Genomic DNA, 20,595 nt, shown 5'->3' on the forward strand with positions numbered 1-20,595 from the left:
CACATAGCATACACACACATACAAAGCCAAAATACATTAGGATTAATAAATTTTAAGAGATTATAATGTGTATCTGTAAGCAATGGATAAGTATCTCACGATGTTCGTCTAAGGAAAGTTTTTTGTTGTATGTTTTTTGTCATCACTGCTTAATAGACGTGAACAACTATAAGTAGCTGTTGGGAACTCCCTTTTATTTCATTTGTGTATGAATATGCTTTCTTGCCCTTTACATTCAAAAGGCTGTTATTTCAGTCTTGTAATTCATGTCACATATGTACTTTAATTGCTCCACATGAGCGATGTTTCTGCTAAAGTGGGAATTGCATTCTAAAGAGATGGATTTTCTGTTTAAAGTTCTTATTTTTTTCCTTTCCACTGAGGATGTAATGCAAAATGGCAGGACAGTAAAAGGGCTTGACAGAAAGTCATGCAAAGTTTCAGGGGAAATAAATTTTTCTTCTTGCAAAATGTGAAAATTCTCTTCTTTTTTATGAGTCAAAATTATCTCCCATCTGCAAACTCTACTCTGAAACTCTGTCCTGAATACACACTAACACATGCAGAAAAATCACAGTGATCTACTTGATATATTTCTTCTGCTCACCCTGTCTCTGTTTATGAATGAGAACAATTTAAAACAGGTCATGATGTTTTGAGAATATGTTCTAAAAATATGGCTTTATAGTGGCAGGTACACTAGAAAGAATTTAAACTTCAGAGTCAAGAAAACCATCACGGAGTTGTGCGATCTAGGGCAAGTTATTTCATCTCCTTAAGCCTTAGTTTTCTTCACAGTAAAATGTGAAGAATATTGATCTCAGAGCACTGTTGTGAAAAGGAAAGAAGGTAACAAAGGTAAGTTCCTGACACGGCATGTAGAGGCTCTGAAAGTTTCATGTCCCTTCTCTCCCACAATTCCTTGTCTCATCGGGTTGTTGTTAGCTGCCATCCAGGTCAACTGTATACCCCAGGAACAATGGGATTAACACATTGTGATCCATGGGGTTTTCAATGATTGTTTTATTTTCAGAAATAGATTGTCAGGATTTTCTTTTAAGACTGTCTTAGCCTTAAAGCTCTTATGAAACTTGTTCACCATCATAATAACACACAAGCCCCACTGACAGACAGTTGGTGACTGTGTTGAGGTGCACTGGCCCATAACCAAACCTGTGTCTCCTGGATGGAAGGTAAGAATTCTACCACTGAGGCACCAGAGAACACCACTGCACCCATGTCTGCACCAGAATGAAGACCTTAGACTTATAGATTCAGCATTGAATAATCCCAGACAAGCTTATTATTGTACCTGTTTCTCTTTCCACTAGTAGGGGAAATATAGACATGATCTTTCTGTTTGTGTGGGACACACCGTCTTGATTCCTAAACACACTCCAGCTTCTTTATCAGTAGGGCATTTGCATCTTCCTACGCCTCAGCCTATTTGTCAGTGGCCCGGCCCAAGCATTTACAAACCACCCTTCACCCATACTCACGAGGGTTGTATATTTCCACTGTGATGTTTTTGATTTGATTTTTTGTCCCTCCTATGACAGGCAGCAGTAGAATTATGACACTACCACCCTTGCAAATGAGAATGTTGATACTACCTAGGGAATATTTCACATGCTCTAGATTGAATATTTTCTATAACCAAACCAAAAACTAAACCTGTTGCCATCAAGTCAATTCCAACTCATGGTGAGCCCATACATTACAAGTAGAATTGAGATCCATAGGGCACTCGTGGCTGTAATGTTTATGGAAGCAGTTACGAGGCCTTTCTTTTGCAGCATCATTGGGTGGGTTCAAACCACCAAGCTTTCAGCTGATAGCCCAGCACAAACGTTCTGCACCACTCAGGGACTTTTCTATAACTGCAAAACCCAAAATGGTACCTGAGTTCATGCCACATTTTGTATACAAGTAATCTCTCAAACTGTCTTCCTCAATTAGTTGTTTCAGTTTGCCACACTTAAGTAATTAAAGAAAAAAAAGTGCTTTTACAGTTAGGAATATACTCTTTATCAATGACATCTGCTACAGAATCAAATGCATTAATTGTTTCATCTTTTCAATATTTATTCTTATTAATTGTCTTGTCTCCCTTAATAGTAAAGTGAGGAAAAGTTTGCTCTGAGATGCTCTGTATTATTAATCAAATCTTATAACAGCCATTTGTCATATCCATTCCATTTCCTAAAGCGTGATGGTTTCTAATTGCCACTCAACATTCAGTAATTAGACTTCCTGATCATTAAGAAAAATATTTCTCTAAAGAAAATATAGATTGATGATTTTAAGAAGAAAATGACAGAGAGGTTCCTGAAGCAATAAATATGGAAAACCATAGAGATAAAGAAAGAAAAATGTCCATTTAATTAAATATTCTCAGTAGTATACCCATTATTAGATAAACTCATAAAATCATTTTGTTTTTAACTGTTCATGCAAAGGAGTACCTAGTGATGTCATCAACTTCCATTTAAAACCAGTGAGATAAACATTCAGTATCTGTATTCTAAGGCCTAGGAACACTGAAATAAACCTTGAAGATGTACCAGGAATCGACTAGGTACTGATTGGTGTTAAATGTAATACCGCAAAAGAAAACGAGATGTTACATAAGTCAGAAGCACTCATTTTCAATAAGAAACACAAAGTTGCACAGAAGATGCAGGTGTGAATCATGATGTTATCATAGAAACTACAGCAATTTTCACATCTTGCAAAGCTAAAATGAAATAACCAGTCAGAAGCAATGTAAATAGCCTCGAGGTATTATCATCTGACACTGACATGAAAGGCATAAAAATGGCTCAGCACATATGATCTCTAAGGAGAAGGCAGATGATTCTTAAGCTAATTTATGTGATATAAACAAGATACAGTGGCATACATATCATAAATATGTGGCATTGGATCAGATAAAAATACATGTTAATATGCTTTTTCAATTAATAATTAGAGCCATATCCTAAACTATGTAAATATTTTACTTTGATATGTACTGATAGCATGAGAACCATTGTTTAATTTTTGGCTATTTTTTTATTATTTTCTATTAAAATAACACTGCATATGATCTGTGACTTTGACTGAAACTAAATTTTGAAGACATTTAAACTTTATCCATTAGCTTCTGTTTCCTATAGACCAAAAGTATCTGGAAAATGATTACAGTTCCTATAACATTCAAGGACATAACAAGGGAAAAAAAATAAAAAATCTACCCTAATTTAGACTTAATAAGAAGGGAAACATACTTTTGGGGAATCGAGGTGGATTGTCATTGACATCAGTGAGAGTAATGTTGACAATTGTGGTTCCAGCTAATCCTCCCAGTTGTCCGCCCATATCCTTGGCTTGGATGAGCACTTGGTATTGTTCTTTGACTTCCCTGTCCATGTTCGGCAAAGCTGTTCTAATAACACCTTGAGTGGAAAAGATAATAATAAAATTTAAGTATCAGATTGTGTTTTCCAAGATAAAGTTCTCTGCATCTAGAAAATCATTCTATCTAGATTTGCTGGCAAAGACTTGCTAACAAAAATTATGTGTTTTTTAAAAAGCGTAACATCCAAAATGTCCAATGATTAACCCACTGCCATTGAGTCGATTCCAACTCATAGCGACCCTATAGCGATCCAATGATTAGGGCATAATTTTTTTTTTAATATATTATGGTAACAATCATATACGAAAATGCTAAGTATCAGTGAGGAATAAGGTTCAAGAATGATGCGTCCACTCAAGAAGATGGTCGTCATTCATGAAGTCAACCAAGTCAGAAACATTTATATAGCAGATCTTATCTTTATAAGAAAGAAAAAATTGAAAAATATATACTAAAATTTTAAGCAGTTATCCTGATGTATGATTTCTAATTATTTCCATTTTTATTTTCATTTTCTATGATAGATATACTATTTCTCTAATTTTTCTTTGAAAGCATTAAATATCTCTTTTACGTATTTTATTTTATCTTTTGGGATACCACCTAATTATCCCAACTGCAGATTTTTCACTTAGATTTCATTAAGCTTTGCCATTGAAGAGACCTCATCTCTCTTGTCACCAGGTTATCCTAGGAGCTAAGAATCCATTGCTTTGGCCTCCTAACCAAAAGGTCAGCCGTTCGAATGCACCAACCACTCCTTGCTCCTTGGAAACCCTATGCGGCAGTTCTACTCTGTCCTTTAGGGTAGCTGTGAGTCAGGATCAACTCAATGGTGATGGGTTTTGATATTAGCTAAAATAAACGCATAGAAAATGAGTACATATGCTTCGTGGGGGCAGTAGTGATTCAGTGGCAGAATTCTCCTTTTCCCCGCAGGAGGTGTCGTGGTTAGCTGCTGCCTAATCCATTTTAACTCAAAATGAACCCAGGAGACATAAAGGAACTGCCACATAGGGTTTTCTTGGCTGCAATCTTTACCAAAACAGCCACCAGGACTCCTTCCATGCAGGAGACGTAAGTTCCATTCCCAGCCATTACACCTCATGTACAGCCACCACCCATCTGCCAGTGGGGACTTGCATGTTGCTTTGAGGCTGAACAGGTTTCAGTGGAAATTCTGAATATTAGCCAGTGAAAATCCTATGGTTCACCACAGTCAGCTTTGCAAGTGGTCATGGGCATGATACAGGACCAGGCAACGTTTCCATTTATTGTGCATGTCAAGAGTCATTAGACTTCATCTATTAGTGTTAATCTTGGTTATTGTTGACCACAGTAAACATGGTATCATTTAAATATCATTTAAATATGCTAGCATATTTATAACTGGTATATTATGAATAAAATCTTGATTAAGGATTATCTATGCACCTAAAGAAATCTCTTAGTAGATCACGGACTCAGTGTTGCTCAAGTCGTAGTTAACCTTTCCTAATAAGAATTTGGAGGAACCATCAGGAAAAAAAAAAGCATAAATCTGTTAGCAAAAGCCAATTATGGCAGCTTATATAAAAATACTACATTTTATTTTGTTATAGTCTTAAATTAGTTGAAAATGTGAAATTATTTTTTTAAATGCTCATGCATTCTTAAAAAATATTAATAATTTTTAAAAAATTTTTATTGTGCTTTAAGTGAAAGTTTACAAATCAAGTCAGTCTCTCACACAAAAACTTATATACACCTTGCTACTTACTCCCAATTGCACTCCCCCTCATGAAACAGCCTGCTCCCTCCCTCCACTCTTTCTTTTCATGTCTATTTCACCAGCTTCTAACCTCCCTACCCTCTTATCTCCCCTCCAGCCAGGAGATGCCAACATAGTCTCAAGCATCCACCCAATCCAAGAAGCTCACTCCTCACCAGCATCCCTCTCCATCCCATTGTCCAGTCCAATCCCTGTCTGAGGAGTTGGCTTTGGGAATGGTTCCTGTCCTGGGCCAACAGAAGGTCTGGGGGCCATGACCACCAGGGTCCTTTTAGCCTTAGTCAGACCATTAAGTCTGGTCTTTTTATGAGAACTTGGGGTCCGCATCCCACTGTTCTTCTGCTCCCTCAGGGGTTCTCTGTTGCGTACCCTGTCAGGGAAGTCATCAGTTATAGCCAGGAATAAAAATGTTTTGTCCATCATTCCACAAATGAGATATTTGAATTTGCTTTTTTATTTTCCCAACAATGTATTTGGAGGACATATAAGAGTTATAAGTATATTATCTTCAGTACTGACAGGAATTTAGAGATTATACAATTGAATATCCCGTCTATACCATACCTAGACTATTCTTTAGGGCTTAGGGGTTATACCTCAATTCTTTCCTCAGGGAGATTTCACCTCAGGAATACATAACCTTCAGCTATATCTGATGGCTTATAGGAGTGTTATGAATCATATACTTGCATCCTACAAAGCTTTAATATAATCTAAGGACTTGATGACCTCTCCCTAATAGACAGCAATCTACTTGAGGATCTACTTGGTCTCAGTATCCTGGGACCGAGCAAAGAATCTGTTAAGTCAGAAATAGCAAAAAAAAAAAAAAAAAAAAAAGTGCATTGAATGAATTAATAATTAAATCCAGCACCATCAGCTCATCTCTGATCATCTGCTTTAACGCTTCCAGTAATGTGAAGCTTACACTCTCATGAGACACCCCTTTTATTTACAGGCAAGTCTTATCATCATTTTTTTTTAATGTATGAGGACAAAAATCCTTTCTTCCTGTAACTCATACAGCCATTGATAGCCTTGTTCCTCTAGAGCAGCACAGAATACAGCTAGCTCCTCTTCTACATGACAGTTCTACAACTTTCTAAAGGCATGTCTCACAGCTCTCTGGAGTATTTTCCTTTCAAAGCCAAACACCCTTTGTTCTTTCTGCTGACTTGTGTATTCCACGATTTCTAAAACTAAGGCAAGAGGAGTTCACACAGAGTTCTCGGAAAGGGTGACAAGGCAGAATACAAGGCAATCATTGCCTGAAGTGCATTTCCAGGCATGCAATTTTTGCCACACACGTGGAAAATGTTCACAGGATTGCTAACACCATGTTTTATTTTATCTTAATTTTTAAGCCTCTATTTCTTGACACATTTTTCTTTCCTCATGGTGTTTAGCATCTATTGATTTCTTGCCTTTCTTATGTTTATAATCAGTCCTTGTCTTAAAGCTCCCTGACAATCCATTCAAGCACAGGAAGAGTATCAAAGGAGCACCTATTTGTATAGGTGAGCACTCTTTGACTTTGGCCTTGCGCCCCTAAACTCTCTCTCTTCTAGTACCAATTGTGGTGTGTGAATTCTGCACAATTTTATTCTGCATTAGTTATCAAACAATTTTATTCTGCATTATTTATCAAAAGTATTTGCAGGCCATAAAACATTACAGGTATTTATATAGTATTATGAATTATTGACAAAGTTTAAAATTTGACCCAGGCTTTAATTTTTTTTTTTTTTAATTTTAGTCTGGGGTTTTAATGCAATAACAAAGTTTTAAAGACCTAAAAGAATAACTATCAGTCAGGATATGAGAGGAGTATTCATTTAAGATTTCAAGATTATTATCTTGGAATGAAAGGAGATAACAAAGAGCAAAAATAGTGAGGTGTCAGTCATGTCAGCAACCCTTAGCAGATTCTTTTGCTAGATGAGGATCTAGAAGGTTCCGGGAGAGGACTATATAATATGTAATATGGGACCATTGACTGAATAAAAAGAGATAAAAGAAAAAAAATAATAACTTAGGCAACTCCATTCTCACACAACTGTTTTCCTATAAGTTCCATAATTACATGTAAAATACAAAAAATAAAAACTTGTTAAGACCATGTTGCTTTTGACAATCCACATAAATTAAAAGATATTGTGATAAAATGGTATCATGTTTTTAAAAGGAGATCTCAGCTCATTTAGAAAAATATAACATGTCGTTGCCACATGATGCAAAACAATAGCAATATCTGGTTAATTAACTCAGACTAGTTATTTGAAATCATTTAGGCAACAAATAAGAAAATTATAAAGGAATGTACAGTAATGTCTGTTTCCCTAAATGAAATAACTCTCTTATGAATGCTGTGGAGATATTTTGTACCCTGATTTAATGTGCTAAATGAAAGATAGCAATGCCTAGTAATTAATGTTTACATTTTGAAGTTTTAAATAACATTTAGTAATCATGTGAAGCATATAAACACATGTACTTGAATTTTTATTCAGAGCAAATCATTTCACATTTAAGGCAATTTATTTCCAAATTAGCTGTTTTAAACAGAACTGGAAACCCTGGTGGCAGAGTGGTTCAGCGCTACGGCTGCTAACCGAAAGGTTGGCAGTTCAAATCCACCAGGCGCTCCTTGGAAACTCCAGGGGGCAGTTCTACTCTATCCTATAGGGTGGCTATCAGTCGAAATCAACTCAATGGCAACGAGTTTTAAAGAAAATTATTATTTCTGGGCTTATTTCACATATGTATCCATTTACATTGTTGAGAAATAAGCTCAGCATATCTGCTTGGATAGAGATGCTAGGAATGTTTTCTGAACAGCAATATCAATAAGGGCATCTCTTTTATTTTCTCATTTCAAATGAATAATAAATGGAAATCTTAATCTCTGCATAAATATTCTGACACCAGAACTTTTGATGACAGTCTTCTTTAAGAATTGTTGTAAACTGTATTCTATATTCAAATGTGGAAAAAAGAAATTAGATAAAATTAGTTTTTCATGCATTTTATTTAATCTCAACAAAAGGAATCATAAACGGAAGCTCGATGGCTGGAACAAATGGAGACAATTTCTGAGAAATGGCAATTATCCTTGATTTTTTATTTATTCTAATCTACCACAAGGTGATAAATTCAACAAAAAGTCTTCTTAATGGTTTCTGTGTGTGGAGAGCTGGTTAGCATCCTACTAATGAAAGGCCTCCTTATCCGCGTGGAGAGCTGGTTAGCATCCTACTAATGAAAGGCCTCCTTATCCATGCCTTTCCCGTCTGGTGATCTGAGGCGGTGTTAGTGTCAGGACTTCTGTCTCCAGTGAAAATCAATGCTTCACAAAATTTATTACATAGTTTATGCCAGAACTGTTTTGCCATTATTTCTAAATAATAAGCATCATATTAAAAATTGAAATACAAAATTATAAAAGCTATATCATCTCTATACATACTCCCTGGTAAAAGAACACTACCTAAAGGCATAAGGATTTAGCTGAAGTTGATATTGGCCAAGTAATGTCAAGGGGAGAGCATGGGTTTTGACTCATATAATTGTTGCCTGTCAGAGTATTAATCTGCCTGATTATATTCTTAACTATGCTTTCTGCTTAAATCAATCTTTGAATTGTCTAATTTTCTATTGGTTTTTAGTTAGAAGTTGGCTCCATAGTAGTTATTTGACTAATATTAAAACTTTAACCTTTCCCCTGCTACTCGTTCTGAGTAGACACACTCACTTAATCCACAGAGTTAATCACTGCAGCCCATTAAGGGTATTCTAATTTTAAACCTTTGTCTTCACTGATCTCCACACAGTCTCCTTCCTCTTTCTTTCATCCCTCTGTCCGAGGAGTGCTTTTTGGAAGCAAGAGAGATCTATGAGTCACACGTTACCCACACTTCAGATTTTAGTCAGATCACCAACTATGGTGAATTAGAAAAAGAGAAATAATTATTTATGAAAAATTAACTCATGGTTTCTCAATCTGAGAAGGCTATATAATATTTTCGATCTTTTCTTTTTGTGTGTGTGTATACATTCTGCCTATCGTCTAAACCTTGTGAATTCTGATGGGACTTTCTACCATCATAAAAGTCATCGCTTCATTGGACAACATCCCCAAACTCCCTCCTCTCCATTTTTTTTCTTTGTCCAATGAATATATATATAATTTTCAAGTAGTTAAAACAGAAAAACTTCCTTAACAATGATATTGCCCAACATTTATCTTCACTCTCGTACTTCTTATACTGTAGGTGTAATTTCCCCATAGCACACTCCATCCGAATGTTAGTTTGGATTCTGGCCTCCAGCCTTCTATTCAAACCAAAGGATCTTCTTTCTCCCAAACCATCCTGGAATCTCTGCAGCACTGATGCTCTCATGAAATGTTCTGTCCTTAAACACTAACTTTTTAAAGTTTGCACCAGGAAACAACTGCCTGCTTTTCTCCTTTAACTTTCTGATGACTTCTGTCCCCTCACTGAGCTGGAGGGGAGGGTAAGAAATAGGAAGACAATGACAGATTCAGTTGACAGAAGCTTTTGCCAGTTCTGCATTTCCACTTTAGTTGAGAACCATTATTAGGCTTTATATTTTTGGCAACATAAATATGTGGTTAATTATTTATTAACATTAACAGGTGGTTCCAAAAACCCAAGCATATTGCCATTGAGTACGTATAGCTAATTGGCATAACTGATTTTACCACACACTTTCTGAGGAAGTATACATTTTAAATATTCAGACCATTTGTATGTTTTGTATCTGAAACGTATACATTTCAAATTGACGTAAAAATTTAAATATTAGTTTCCAAATAATAAATAGTATTAGATTTCATTTACAATAAAACTTAATGCACTATATAAGAGGTGATAAAAATAATTGTCATTATGGGGTTTCTGCTTTAACTGTGACATAGAACTTCTGCTTTGATCATTGGTCAAATAAGAGCTAGACAGATAAATAGATAACTGTCATCCAGTCAACTCAAACTCATAGCCTTCCTTATGTACAACAGAATGAAACGTTCCCCTGTCTTCCACCATCCTCACGATCGCTGACATGTTTAAGTACATCTTTCACTGAAGGTCTCCCTCACACTTCTGGAACTATACTTCACCAAACATGGCATCCTCCTCCAGTGATAGATTCCTGCTGATGATGTAACCAAAGCAAGCAAATGGGACAATGTTCTGTTGTGGTCCATAAGGTTTATACTAGCTAATTTTCAGAAGTAGATTGCCAGGCCTTTCTTTCTAGTCTGTCTTAGCCTGCTGAAACCTGCCCATCATGGGTGACCCTGCTGGTATTTGAAATATCGGTGGCATAGCTTCCAGTATCACAACAGCATACAAGCCATCATAATTCGACAAACTGACAGACAGGTGATGGAAAGAAGGGCTAGATCTCTTAAAAACTACCCAACATTCAAAAATAGATTCTTTAGACACAGAGGGAATGTTTATCTAAAGAGGAATACTAAGTCTTTCCTGTGCATATCTTTTTCTTTTCTATGCATCTCATATTTGAATTAGAATTCATCATCATTATTCTATTTCAATTTAGAGATAGGGAAGGTTTAAAAAGTATAATCCAGATGAATCAGTGTTCTAGGGTTTCAAATTTGTCAATCCTTTCCTCTGCTACCAGTACAAGTCTGTATTAATCCAAAGCAACAACCTATAACCCTTGATATAGATAGAAATAAAAGCTTCTTGATTTTACTGCATGGTGATCAGGCCTGTAAGGGAATATAATTGAACCCAACCAAGAAAACCTGAAATCAAAATTTAGTTTAGCCAGAAGAATCAAAACCCAAGTTTGCATAGGCTTTTGCAAATTTAAAGGAAGACAGAAGGAGAATCCTTGAATGACAAATTTGAACTTTATAAATATACGTAAAATGGTTTACATTTACACAAAGCACACAATCAAAGGGAAATAATTTTGCCACAGCAAGGTAAGATCCTATCTTTCTTTGCTTAATGTGTGGCACACTGAATCTTTATTGCTATATTAGAATACAAAATTTTCCATTCCAAGATTTAATTAAAGTTTAAATATTTGAAGGGGTGGTAATAATGTTGTCTCTAATAAAAAATTTACCTGTCTTAGGATCAATAGAGAAATAAGGTTGTCCCTGAAGAATGCTGTAAACGACTCTGGCACTGTTCCCATAGGTCGGGTCATCTGCATCTGTGGCTTTGACCTGGAGTACATAAGCACCTGGAAAATAACACATTTTTATTTTTACAGAGCCCAAGGTCATGTCTATAATCTTTCTGACTCTATTTTCCTTTGGAACTTGGTACCACAAGTATGTGATGTCACTGAGAATAATTTAACCATGAGAACCAAAATGGTAGGCAACAGTATAGCCATCAGTACAAATGGCATATATTTTAAATATCTGTTTTATGAGGGTATGTGTCCATTTCCAGTAGTTGGATCGTTGACAGTGAAGTTCAGCATTATCTTTTTATTGATTCATTCAAAAAAGAAAATGTGGGCACTGCAAATATTAGCCAATCTACTTATTATTGTTGTTTTAATTTCATGGTTAGAATGTTTAAAGAGAAACTCACAAGGCTTAGAGGCTTACTGCATTTTACAGAGCTGGTAATCAATTTGCAATTATAATTTTCAAATTTTAGAATAACTATGTAGTAGAATTAGGAAGTCTTTAATTAGGTAAATAACTTTTGACTAATTAAAGAACTGTAACTAATTGCCAATACAGTTTTGAGGAGCAGTCCCCTATCTGAAGACTGGATTAATCTTAGGGTCCCTTGATATAGGAGGACACTAAAGGCAATCCATACTAGCTGGACCATTTCCCTTCCCTTCCTTCCTTCCTTCCTTCCTTCCTTCCTTCCTTCCTTCCTTCCTTCCTTCCTTCCTTCCTTCCTTCCTTCCTTCCTTCCTTCCTTCCTTCCTTCCTTCCTTCCTTCCTTCCTTCCTTCCCTCTCTCCCTCCCTCCCTCCCTCCCTCCCTCCCTCCCTCCCTCCCTCCTTCCTTCCTTTCTTCCTTTCTTTTAACACTTAGGCATATTATTTATGTTCTAAGGGGAGAAGGACATCATGCTTGGTAGAGTAGAGGGTCAGCAAAGAAGAGGAAGACCCTCAACAAGATGGATTGACACGGTGGCTGCAACCATGGGCTCCAGCATAACAACGATTGTGAGGATGGCGCAGGACAGGGTAGTGTTTCCTTCTGTTGTATATAGGGCACTTAACAACAACAACAACAACATTAGACAATAGAATCTTGAATGTAACTTAATTTGATTCTCCTAGGTAATGTTCCCCTCTTTTACAAATTCTTTTAAGCATAATTTTATGATGATATAGATGTTTAGTTGTAAAACATTGAGTTTAAATATGTTATGACTGAATTTAGAGCAGAAGTAAACAGTACTTAATAGTTAATTTATATACATATATGTTAATATATGTATCCTAAAAATAATATCTATATTGATTCTCATACATGTATTAACCCAGATTCATTGAGGTTATAAGGTCAGTGCAGTCCTTGTTGACTTGCAGTTTATATAACCTCGGTTTTTTCTCATTATGGTAACCACTCACTGATCAGTTTCTCTGTTCCTTGCTCTACCAGAGATTCCATAGAAAAATAGCACTCTTTCAATGACTGCTTAAATTTCAGAATTTAATTGTTACTACAAAATAGATAGCTTTTAGGAATAGCTTTAGCTGTTACTACTACTAATAATAATCACAATATGTATCTAGTAATCATAGCAGTGTTGTATGGGAACTCGAAGAGGTTCAGTTTTCTTGGTTGCCCATTATGTCCTTTATCTCCAGTGCTTATAAAGGAATGGTTTCTCTGTGAACTGCATTCTCTCTGCACTTCAACAGGTAGAGCAGTTACCTTGTCAACCCTGAATATGCATGATAAGAGCATAAATTCCAAGTTCACTGCTACATACAAGAACTCTTCTCTGACATCAGCAATCATATCCCTATTTCCAAGTCCTTTTCTGAATCTGGCTTGAATTTCTGGCAGTTCCCCATCAATGTACTGCTGCAAACAATTTTGAATTACCTTCAGAAAATCTTTACTTGTGTGTGATGTTAATGACACTATTAGATAATTTCTGCATTGCTGGATTTCGTTTCTTTGGGATGGGCACAAATATGGGTCTTTTCTAATCTTTTGGCCAGGTGTCTGTCTTCCTAATTTCTTGGCATAGATGAATGAGCACATCCGGCATTGCATCCATTTGTCGAAACATCTCAATTGGCATTCCATCAATTCCTGTAGCTTTGTTTTTCACCAATGCCTTCGTTGCAGCTTGGACTGCTTCCTTCAATAGCATCAGTTCTTAATCAAGTGCTACCTCCTGAAATGATTCAATGTCGACCAATTTTTTTTTTGGTACAGTGACTCTGTGTATTCCTCCCAACTGCTTTTTTTTATATATATAAATAATTTTTATTGTGCTTTAAGTGAAAGTTTGCAAATCAAGTCAGTCTTTCACACAAAAACCCATATACACCTTGCTAAACACTCCCAATTACTCTCCCCCTAACGGGACAGCCTGCTCTCTCCCTCTCCTCTCTCTTTTCGTGTCCATTTCGCTAGCTTCTAACCCTCTCTACCCTCCTATCTCCCCTCCAGACAGGAGATGCCATCACAGTCTCAAGGGTCCACCTGATACAAGTAGCTCACTCTTCATCAGCATCTCTCTCCAACTCATTGTCCAGCCCCTTCCATGTCTGATGAGTTGTCTTCAGGAATGGTTCCTGTCCTGGGCCAACAGAAGGTTTGGGGACCATGACCACTAGGATTCTTCTAGTCTCAGTCAGACCATTAAGTCTGGTCTTTTTATGAGAATTTGGGGTCTGCATCCCACTATTCTCCTGCTCCCTCAGGGGTTCTCTGTTGTGGTCCCTGTCTGGGCAGTCATTGGTTATGGCCGGGCACCATCTAGTTCTTCTGGTCTCAGGATGATGTAAGTCTCTGGTTCATGTGGCCCTTTCTGTCTCTTGGGCTCTTAGTTATCTTGTGACCTTTGTATTCTTCATTCTCCTTTGCTCCAGGTGGGTTGAGACCAATTGATGCATCTTAGATGGCTGCTTGTTAGCATTTAAGACCCCAGATGCCACACTTCAAAGTGGGATGCAGAATGTTTTCATAATAGAATTATTTTGACAATTGACTGAGAAGTCCCTTTAAGCCATAGTCCCCAAACCCCCACCCTTGCTCCTCTGACCTTCGAAGCATTCAGTTTATCCCGGAAACTTCTTTGCTTTTGGTCCAGGCCAGTTGAGCTGACCTTCCCTGTATTGAGTATTGTCCTTGCCTTCACCTAAAGCAGTTCTTATCTACTAACTAATCAGTAAATAAATCTCTCCCACCCTCCCTCCCTCCCCCCCTCGTAACCACAAAAGTATGTGTTCTTCTCAGTTTACACTATTTCTCAAGATCTTATAATAGTGGTCTTATACAATATTTGTCCTTTTGCCTCTGACTAATTTCACTCAGCATGATGCCTTCCAGGTTCCTCCATGTTATGAAATGTTTCACAGATTCGTCACTGTTCTTTATCAATCCGTAATATTCTATTGTGCGAATATAACATAATTTATTTAACCATTCACCTGTTGATGGACACCTTGGTTGCTTCCAGCTTTATGCTGTTGTAAACAGTGCTGCAAGAAACATGGGTGTGCATATATCTGTTCGTGTAAAGGCTCTTATTTCTCTAGGTCCCAACTGCTTTTGATGCTTCTTGCTTTATTCAATTTTTTGCCCATAGAATACTTCAATATTGTAACTTGAGGCTTGAATTTTTGCTGAAATTCTTTCAAGTTGAGTAATTCTAACTGTGTTCTTCCCTTTAGGTTTTCTAACTCCAGGTCTTTGTGTGTTTCTTTGTAATACTTCACTTTGTCTTCACGGACCACCCTTTGAAATCTTCTGTTCAGCTCTTTTACTTCATCATTCTATTCACCTATTAAAAATACCTAAAAAAGACATGTTGTTTGCTGCTATCATGTCAATTCTAGATTCATGTCGACTCCACTTGTGCAGAGTAAAACTACTCCATAAGGTTTTCAATGTCGTGACCTTTCCAAATCACCAGATTTTTCTTCTGAAGTGCCTCTGGGTGGATTTGAACGGCCTATTTCTGGTTAGTAGTGGAGTGCTTAACAATTTGAGCCACTGAGTGGTATATATACATATATTTAATTGTAGATAAGTGCTAAGAAATGAAATATAATAATGTAAGGGAATAAAAAATGATGGAGGGGGAGCTTTGTTTATATGGTGATCAAGAATAGCAACATTTGAGAAATCTTATTACACTGAGACCTGAATGTCTGAAGTAAGTGAGAGAGCCAGCTAAGTTTTCTATTTTGTTGTGTTTTCTTGTAAGAAAGGTCATTCCATGCAAAGGCAAAACTACATGCAAATGCCCTGAAGAAGGAATATGTTTGAACTACCAAGGGAAAAGTCAGGGAGCTCACCCCTCCCTCACAGTCACTGTGGATTACAACGAGAGAGATAGGCGATAGAAGAGGTAGTAGAGGAATAGCTCATGCAGGGATCTATAACCCACTGTTGGGAGTATTCTAGAGTCTCAGTAACCCCCCAACATCTATTTATTTTTACCTTTTTATAATTATGCTGCTATCTATCTACCTACTAACCTAGACTTTAGTTTTATTTTCATAAAACTGAAGTCTATCCATACTTTCCGGAATAGAACTTTACTCATTGCATAATATATAAAGCATACAAACAAAACACACACGCGCACACACACACATAAAAATCTATCTCATTATTTTTAACCAATCTCCTTTTAGTGATCACCCTGTTTCCATATTTATTTTTTCCCCTATTATGAACAATTCCGCATTTGTTAAATTCCTAGCATTAGGATACACTCGGTGGATTCCAACTTATAGCGACACTATTGGAAAGAGCAGAACTGCCCCATAGGGTTTCCAAGGCTGTAACCTTTACGGAAGCAGACTGCCAAATCTTTCTCCCACGGAGCGGCTAGTGGGCTCCAACTGCCAACATTTTGGTTAGCAGCCACACACTTAATCTCTGAGCCATGGATATAGCTGATTCAAAATGCATAAGAATTTAGCATTTCAGTAAATAGTGCCAAGTTAACCACCAACGTGTACAAGTGTACATTCCTACTAACAGTATATGAGCGTCCGCTTTCCAACATTTTCACCAGCCCTGTCTAATTTGTATTTTTATATTATAAAAGAGCTTTTGCATGTTTTCTTATGTTTATGGATCATTTCTAGCTTATATGTTTGTGTGTGAGCATATAAACCCTTTACTCCAATTCTTAACCAAATTTTTTCCACATAATTGATATGCATTGAAAGTTCATTTTTGTGTCCATGCGAATTTTTGTTTTGTTGTGGTTTTTCTTTATTTTGTGTGTCTGTGTGTGTGTTTGTGGTATTCATACACTTAAAATTACTATGTATTAGCTATGTTTGTGTGTTTGATGAGTTTTAAGGAGTTTTGGGTCTTTGGTTTATTTGAATTGTTTCTCTTCTTTCTAATTTCTATACAATGAGTATGTAGTTTCTGGAGCCCAAGGAGCAGCTCACTTTCATGTCTTCATGCTACCACACAGGGCCTACTTCTGTTTATACATGTGAGAGTCACAATACACTTTATTTGTTTGATTTATTTAATACTAATCTTACCAGTGCAGGTAAAGTGAATTTTAAAAATCAACTGGTAAAATGTTTGCATTTCACAATCAAATAATTGAAGCTCAGTGATATTAAAAATGTTCTCATTGATACTAAAAGACATTTTAACACAAAATGATAGCAAGGTGGTAGTACAACTGAACCGTAACAATTTCAGCTAAAGTGTTTATTAGTTTACTGATTCATTTAATCACATATTCTTTCAGGTAGCAAATATTTAAAAGTACCCACAATGCACCAGGTACTACTCTTAACATTCAATAGAAAATAGTATTTTACGTTACTCATTCTGTCAAATACCACTATTATCCTGACAGTTTCATATTATATGTATTACATTCATTTGGAGGATTAAATAAGTAAACTTCCTAGCAAAAACCTACAAAATGCAAGCGAATTATATTTAATGTAAGATCTCTATAAATATTTGTAGCTTTCTGGTTTTATAAGGATATTCTATGTATTGAACATGTTCTTTGCATTTTATAACCCTTGCGATTCCCCCAGCTGATTTGGATCTCTGCCTTCTCACAATCACACTTCTGAAAAGCATCCTAACTGTTCTCTCCTTCATCTCCTACAAAACAGCCTTGCCAAAAACACAAGAACAAGCATTAAAAAAATAAATTAAAAAAATGTAAAGTACATAATTAGTTTCTATCTCTTTTAAGGAAAAATTGCCTAAACACATTGGCATGCTGTGAATAGCACCATATGAATAGATTTCAAATAGCCATTGCAGATCAGTTTCCTTCCGCACTGCTGGAGACCCCATGCCGTGACTTTGCATACTCATTTACTGTTTATGATGAAATTCTTTCATGGCTCTGTGCTCTTGCCCAGGTGATCCCAAGACCTGGAGGGTCTTTGCCTCCACCATCTGGAGAACTCTTACTCACCCTTGATGTCCCAGCTCCACTGTCACCTTTGTAAACCCTCGTTATTCTGCTCCCAAGCAGAGCTAATTACTCTCTCTTCTCTACTACCATCAGGCTTAATACATTTTAATTTCTCAGAACTTAACACCTTGTGGTTTCTTCTCACTGGACTATATAATCTTGTACATCAAAAACCCTACCATATTAATCTTTGTACACATAGCACCTGGCATAGTGTCTTATCATGAAATAAGTTTAGGGTTAACATTCAATCAATAAACATTTACTGATAAATGTTTATTGATTGAATGTTTGTAGTATTCATGTAACACATAAACAGTAAACACAATGCTACAAATGGTGACTGGGCAGCTGACTATGATCTTCAAAGCCTTTTGTTAACCCTAAACTTCAGATTTAGTTGCTCTTGAATTTCTAATGTACTTCACTGTCCTCACTTCAGAAAGCAAAGGCCAAAATGAGTGACATTACATTAAAGAAAAGAAAGAAAACACGTAAGCCAATTTAACCATGGTATGGAATGCAAACTGAGGTGGGGATATTAATAAAAATGCCTTTATTGAATCAAGCCTGTCTGTGCATAATCTTATCAAGATTGACACAGGTGACAAGAAAAGAGAGAGAACGTTAACTTGGCACTTCATTTTCTCTTTTATTTTGCTTTACGTACCAATTGCATTATGACCTACAAAAAATACCATCTGAGTTCGAAAGGTATAGAATGATTTAAAAACAAAACAAAAAACCCTCTAACTTCTTTTTCAAATAAAATTGGAAAATAAGTGTAAATTTTCTTACATAAGAAAGGCATTAAGCAGCCAAGAAACGTAAAGCAGAAAAGGTGTTCAGTAACAAATCAGAGAGATAATGCATGTGTGTACACGTGTGTGCACATTGCGTGCACATTGCATGCACATACACACGTGTACACACTGCTCCAAAAGCATGGAACAAGACATTGACACTTGGCATCTGCTAAAGTAGAGTTTAATTATAAAGTAAAATTAGGCATAGATGCACAGCAGGTGAGGATAGTCTTTAAAGTAACTTGGTCTTTAATCAATTTTACATTAGGTTTTACTGCACTGCTCATGAGCACTTGGCTCTTCATCTTCCTTCCCAGGATTCTCTTTCTGTGTTTGCCTTTTAAGTGGCAAATGGCTCTTCAGTCCTCTTATTTTCAACCAGCACTGCATATAAGGCATTTACATGGATTATTAAGTGCACAGTTTCTGAGCCCCCATCATAGATTCTAATTTAATTCTTCTTGGGTGTGACTCCAAAACCCGTTGCCTTCGAGTCGATTCTGACTCATGTTGTTGTTAGGTGCCACAGAGTCGGTTCTGACTCATAGCAACCCCATGTACAACAGAACAAAACAGCCCAGTTCCGTGTCGTTCCTATGATCCTTGTTATGCTTGAGCCCATTTGTGTAGCCACTGTGACAGTCCATCTCATTGAAGATCTTCCTCTTTTTCGCTGACCCGGTACTTTACCAAGCATGATGTCCTTCTCCAGGAACTGATCCCTCCTGACAACATGTCCAAAGTATATGAGAGGAAGTCTCACCATCCTTGCTTCTAAGAAGCACTCTGACTGTACTTCTTCCAAGGCAGATTTGTTCATTCTTTTGGCAGTCCATGGTGTATTCAATATTCTTTGCCAACACCATAATTCTTCTTCAGTCTTCCTTATTCATTATCCAGCTTGCGCATGCATATAGGGCAATTGACTCATAGTGATCCTACATGATACAGTAGAACTGCCCCAAAGGATTTCCAGGCAACAGCTGGTGGATTCAAATAGCCAAGCATTTGGTTAGCAGCCGAGCTCTTAACCACTACACCACGAGGCGTGACTCAGGTATCAATAGTTTTTAAAATCTCTGCAGATGAGTCTGAAGAGTGGTGTAATGGTTAATTTCGTGTGTCAACTTGGCTAGACTATGTGTGCAGTTGTTTTGTCAAAAACAAGACTAAATGTTGCTGTGAAGGTAATTTTGTTGAAGTGATATACATCTTTTTTTAAAGTTGACTTTAAAGAAAGGAAATTACCCTCAATAACGTACGTGGGCCTCACCCAACTAGTGGAAGGTCTTAAGAGCAAAAACAGGTTTTCCAGAAAAGAATGAAGGGATTTTTCCTCAAGACTGTAACAAAAAAAGATACTTCCTGATTTTCCATCCTTGCCATCCTACCCTATGGATTTCAGAGTTACGATTCCATACAATCATGTGAACAATTTCTTAAAATATATCTATGTATCTAGTCTCCTATTGGTGCTATTTTTCTGGGGAACCTCACTGATACCAGAAGCCAAAGCTGAGAAACCCACTTCTACCCAGTTTCCCTGAAAGATCGCATCAGTTAGGAGAGGCTACATAGCATGACACTGTGATTTTGATGTTTGTCTCTGGACCCTTAATACCTACGTTTGAATCCCAGATCTAAAACTAGTAAATTGTGTGACCTCAAGCAAATTACTTAATCTCTGTGCTTTAGTTTCCTCATCTGCAAAAAGATAGAAGAAAATAGTGCTCTTTTTCTAGGGCTATTAAATAAGTTAATATTTATAAACCAATTATAATAGCAAATAAAAAAACCAAACAGTACATGCTATTTCACACACACCACATGCACAGCCTTGCCCCGGGCTTGATTATTTAAACATATATAAAATAAAATAATTAAATGTATACTCCTTTTCTGGTCTTCTGGACCACACATTGGCTACCAATTCCCAAATGTGGTAATCCTGTTCTGAAATCTTATCCCTTAATAT

At 36.7% G+C, this 20,595-nt stretch overlaps 1 protein-coding gene across 2 annotated transcripts in view; it reads right to left on the bottom strand.

Moving 5' to 3' along the window:
- The window catches only part of CDH12 (cadherin 12), a 362,543-nt gene that overhangs the window by 111,731 nt on the left and 230,217 nt on the right, over positions 1 to 20,595 (bottom strand). The window contains exons 3-4 of one of the 2 annotated variants that reach the window (XM_003407877.4): positions 11,298 to 11,417; positions 3,270 to 3,437 (exon numbers count right to left, since the gene is read on the bottom strand). In XM_003407877.4, the coding sequence (XP_003407925.1) occupies positions 3,270 to 3,437; positions 11,298 to 11,417 (288 nt within the window). The remainder of the gene's footprint in view (positions 1 to 3,269; positions 3,438 to 11,297; positions 11,418 to 20,595) is intronic. The other variant, XM_064270834.1, reaches the window with a different exon arrangement.

This window comes from Loxodonta africana, chromosome 2, assembly GCF_030014295.1.
Source record: "Loxodonta africana isolate mLoxAfr1 chromosome 2, mLoxAfr1.hap2, whole genome shotgun sequence".
NCBI lineage: Eukaryota > Metazoa > Chordata > Mammalia > Proboscidea > Elephantidae > Loxodonta > Loxodonta africana.